Here is a 4,542-nt window from a genome sequence, read left to right as displayed (position 1 = left end):
AGCTTAAAGAAGAGGGAATTCCACAAACTGAGGCAAGGGAACAGGAGTGTGTCAGAGTACATTGAAGCTTTCAACAAGTTGTCTCACTATGCCCCGGACGACGTCAACACTGATGCAAAACGCCGGGAAAGGTTTTTGGATGGCTTGAACGACGAACTCGCCGTTCAACTGGCAGTTGTTTACATCCCTACCTACCGGTCCCTCATGGACAAAGCCATTATTCTGGAGAACAAGCAGAATCAGATGGAAAACCGGAGGAGAAGGCCTCACCATGGCAACAACCATGCTGGTTCACACTAGAAGCCACGCACCTCGTACGAGGGTAGTGGCAGCTCTTCGATGGTTAAGCATGGTGGAAATCATCAGTCACCATGGAGGGAGTGGGCACCATCACCGCCATGGAAATCAAGGACACCACCACCACCGGGTAGGTAATGGCAGCCAGAACCATCAGCACCAACATTCAAGGACCAACAACTACAAGGGCAGTGCCCATAACAATGGAGGCAACCCAGGGCAGAACCGCACCACTGGCAGGGATCTGAGCCAAGTGCAATGCTCTAAGTGTCACAAGATGGAGCACTACTCCAATGATTGTCCGGAGAAGTTCAATGAGGCCGGAGCAAAGCCTAACCCATTCCAGAAGGGCAATGTGAACCACGTCAGCATAGAGGAAATCACGGAGGAGAAAGGTATCGTAATCGGCACCTTCCGTCTAAATTCTTTTGAAGCACTCATACTGTTTGATACCGGTGCATCGCATTCTTTCATCTCAAGGAGTTTTGTGCATAAGAATGGATTAACCACTAGTACCTTAGTGAACCCTATGAAGGTGAAGTCACCAAGGGGAGAGATGTTAACGGCTTATGAATGCCGAATGCTGACACTAGAAATTGGAAAACACAACTTCTCCATAGACCTGATAGTGCTAGGATCAAAAGGCTTGGATGTCATCCTAGGAATGGATTGGCTAGCCAAGTATGAAAGACTAATAGACCGTGTCAAGAGGACAATTACACTCACAACTCTAGAGAAGAAGCGAATCCGCTTCAAGTCAACCTATGAGCTTGAGTTACCCAAGGTGAATTCTCTTAAGGGGGTTAGCCTAGAGGATGTACCGATAGTGAAAGAATATCCGGATGTATTTCCAGAAGAATTACCAGGCATGCCACCGGACCGAGACGTGGAATTTCTTATTGAGTTATTGCCCGGAAGTGGACCTATAGCCAAGAGACCGTATAAGATGGCTGTAGATGAATTGAAGGAACTGAAGAAGCAACTTGCAGAACAGTTGACTAAAGGATTTATTCACCCTAGCTCATCACCATGGGGAGCACCTGTTCTATTTATGGAAAAGAAAGACAAAAGCCAAAGGATGTGCATAGACTATCGTTCACTAAATGAGGTGACGATAAAGAACAAGTACCCACTACCCATAATCAGTGATCTATTCGATCAATTGAAAGGAGTTTGTGTATTCTCAAAGATCGATCTTCGATCAGGTTACTTTCAGTTAAAGATCCGAGAAGTTGACATACCCAAGACAGCATTTACCACTAGGTATGGCCTGTATGAGTACACAGTGATGCCTTTTGGATTAACTAATGCCCCGGCATACTTCATGAATATGATGAACAAGGTATTCATGGAATATTTGGATAATTTTGTCGTAGTATTCATCGACGACATTTTGATCTACTTGAAGAGCAAAGAAGAGCATGAAGAACATTTGCGTCTGATCATGGAAAAGCTCAGAGAGAACAAGCTTTATGAAAAATTCAGCAAGTGTGAATTTTGGTTGTCCGAAGTAGGATTCTTGGGACACATTGTGTTAGGAAACGGAGTTGCCGTTGACCCCGCTAAAGTAGCAGCGGTGACTGAATGGGAAGTCCCTAAGAACGTCAGAGAAGTTCGCAGCTTCTTAGGACTTGCTGGATATTACAGGAGGTTCATAGAGAATTTCTCCAAGATAGCCAAACATATGACTGAGCTTTTTAAGAAAGAAAAGAAATTTGAATGGACTAAAAAATGTGAAGAAAGTTTCCAGGATTTGAAGAAGAAGCTAGTATCAGCACCCATCCTTGTTTTGCCCGACCTACTAGAAGATTTCCAAGTGTACTGTGACGCCTCGCGTCTAGGTTTGGGATGTGTTTTGATGCAAGGAGGAAGAGTTGTAGCATACGCCTCAAGACAACTTAAGAATCATGAGAGAAATTACCCCACTCATGATTTGGAACTAGCATCTGTGGTGCACGCACTCAAGACTTGGAGGCACCATCTCATGGGAAAGCATTGTGAGTTATTCACCGATCACAAGAGCTTGAAGTACATATTCACCCAGAAGGAGTTGAACTTGAGACAAAGAAGATGGTTAGAGTTAATCAAAGATTATAATTTGAATCTTCAATATCATCCAGGCAAGGCTAATGTAGTAGCTGACGCTTTGAGCCGCAAGGGATACAGTAATGGACATACAGCTGGAGAGTTGCCTACTGAATTGTGTGAGCAATTCAAGGACCTCAGATTAGAGATAGTTCCGGAAGGTTACTTAGCCAACATGGTAGTACAACCCACTCTGCTAGACAGAATTAGAGAAGCCCAGAAAGAAGACTCAGAAATTAGAACGATAAAGGATAATATGGCGATTGAAAAGGCAAAAGGATTCGCTGAGAACGATCAAGGTACCGTGTGGTTTGAGAACCGTATTTGTGTACCACAAGACCCCGAGATCAGAATGCTAATACTACAAGAAGCTCATGACTCACCGTACTCAATCCACCCTGGTAATACAAAGATGTACATGGACTTGAAAGAAAAGTTTTGGTGGACAGGATTGAAGCGAGACATCACTCAGTATATCGCTCTGTGTGATGTTTGTAGCAGAGTCAAGGCTGAACATCAGAAACCAGCTGGATTACTACGACCATTGCCAGTGCCAGATTGGAAATGGGATAAGGTAGGCATGGACTTCATCACTGGCTTGCCAAGGACAAGATCTGGTTATGATTCAATATGGGTTGTAGTTGATCGTTTGACCAAGGTTGCCCATTTCATACCTGTGAAGACCACCTATACAAGTGCACGGTTGGCCAAACGCTACATGTCTAGGATTGTATGCCTACATGGAGTACCCAAGGAGATCGTTTCAGACAGAGGTACCCAATTTACCTCAAGATTTTGGGGACAATTGCACGAGTCTCTAGGCACGAGACTAGAGTTTAGCACAGTGTTTCATCCACAGACGGATGGACAAACAGAAAGAGTGAACTATGGATCTAGCTGGGATGAGAATGTACCATATGCAGAGTTCTCATACAACAACAATTTTCAAGCGAGGATTGGAATGGCACCATTTGAAGCTTTGTATGGCAAGAAATCCAGGACACCTTTGCTATGGGATGGTGTAGGAGACCGTAGTCTATTCGGGCCCGACATGATAAAGGATGCCGAAGAGAAAGTCAGGCTGATTCGAGACAGGCTTAAGATAGCTCAATCCAGGCAAAAGAGTTATGCAGATTCCAAGCGAAGGGAGTTCACCCATGAGGTTGGTGACAGAGCGTATCTCAAAGTTTCCTCGATACGCGGAGTTAAGAGATTTGGGATCAAAGGAAAACTAGTGCCACGCTTTATTGGACCCTACAAGGTTTTAGCACGCCAAGGAGAGGTAGCTTACTTGGAGTTACCGGAAGTGTTGACAAGCGTCCACGACGTATTCCATGTGTCACAGTTAAAGAAGTGCCACCCGGAAATGGCCGATACGCCACTAAGGGATACAGTTTCACTTGATGAAGTTGAGATTCAAAGCAATCTCACATATGAAGAGAAACCAACCAGAATCTTGGAAGCAGCTGAAAGACATACCCGTTCCAAGACCATCAAATTCTGCAAGGTTCAGTGGAATCACCACACCGAAGAAGAAGCTACGTGGGAACGCGAGGAAGATCTTCGAGAAGACCACCCACACCTTTTTGCTAACCAACAGGAATCTCGAGGACGAGATTCATCTTAAGGGGGTTAGGTGTGTAACATCCCAATTTTCAAAACCCTTCTTATGCATTGCATATCATGAGCATCATGTCACCTTTGCATTTAATCACTTTCAAAACCCTAAAATTTGCCCCGAAAACCCTTATGCAAAAATGCCTTTATTTGATTTTGGGCCTTGATTTTTGTTTTTAAGCATTTTGTGTTTTAACCCATGAGGGTATTGGTATAAAAAGGGATTTAATGCTTATATATAGCTGTCCCATAAATTGGCTTTTGAAATTATTTTGAAAAATAATTTATTTCGATAGTCTAAGGGCCCTAAAAGCCATTTTATAGGCAAATTATTTTTAAATATTTTATTGTGAGGAAATTCTTGTTCCAAAAGTTAGATCATATGAAAATATGATTTTACAAATTTTGTTGCAATTTATTTGGAGTAATTTGGAGCCTTGAATCAAAATTGGAGTTCAAAAACAGAAAATAGAAAGAAAGAAAAGAAAAACCGAAGGAAACCGGCCGAACTGGACCGGACCAACCGGCTCCGCCGCGCCCGAG

General features: G+C 43.4%; 1 protein-coding gene across 1 annotated transcript; it reads left to right on the top strand.

Moving 5' to 3' along the window:
- Positions 1–349: 349 nt before the first annotated feature.
- Positions 350–3,668, top strand: LOC112271664. The gene is made up of 5 exons (XM_024461405.1): positions 350–692; positions 891–1,282; positions 1,487–2,428; positions 3,197–3,544; positions 3,651–3,668. Exons 1-5 carry the CDS (start codon positions 350–352, stop codon positions 3,666–3,668), a joined length of 2,043 nt encoding a protein of 680 aa, XP_024317173.1.
- The last annotated feature ends 874 nt before the right edge of the window (positions 3,669–4,542 follow it).

This window comes from Brachypodium distachyon, chromosome 3, assembly GCF_000005505.3.
Source record: "Brachypodium distachyon strain Bd21 chromosome 3, Brachypodium_distachyon_v3.0, whole genome shotgun sequence".
NCBI lineage: Eukaryota > Viridiplantae > Streptophyta > Magnoliopsida > Poales > Poaceae > Brachypodium > Brachypodium distachyon.
Note: the sequence above shows the minus strand (reverse complement) of the source record. Positions and strands in the feature narration are given on the sequence as shown.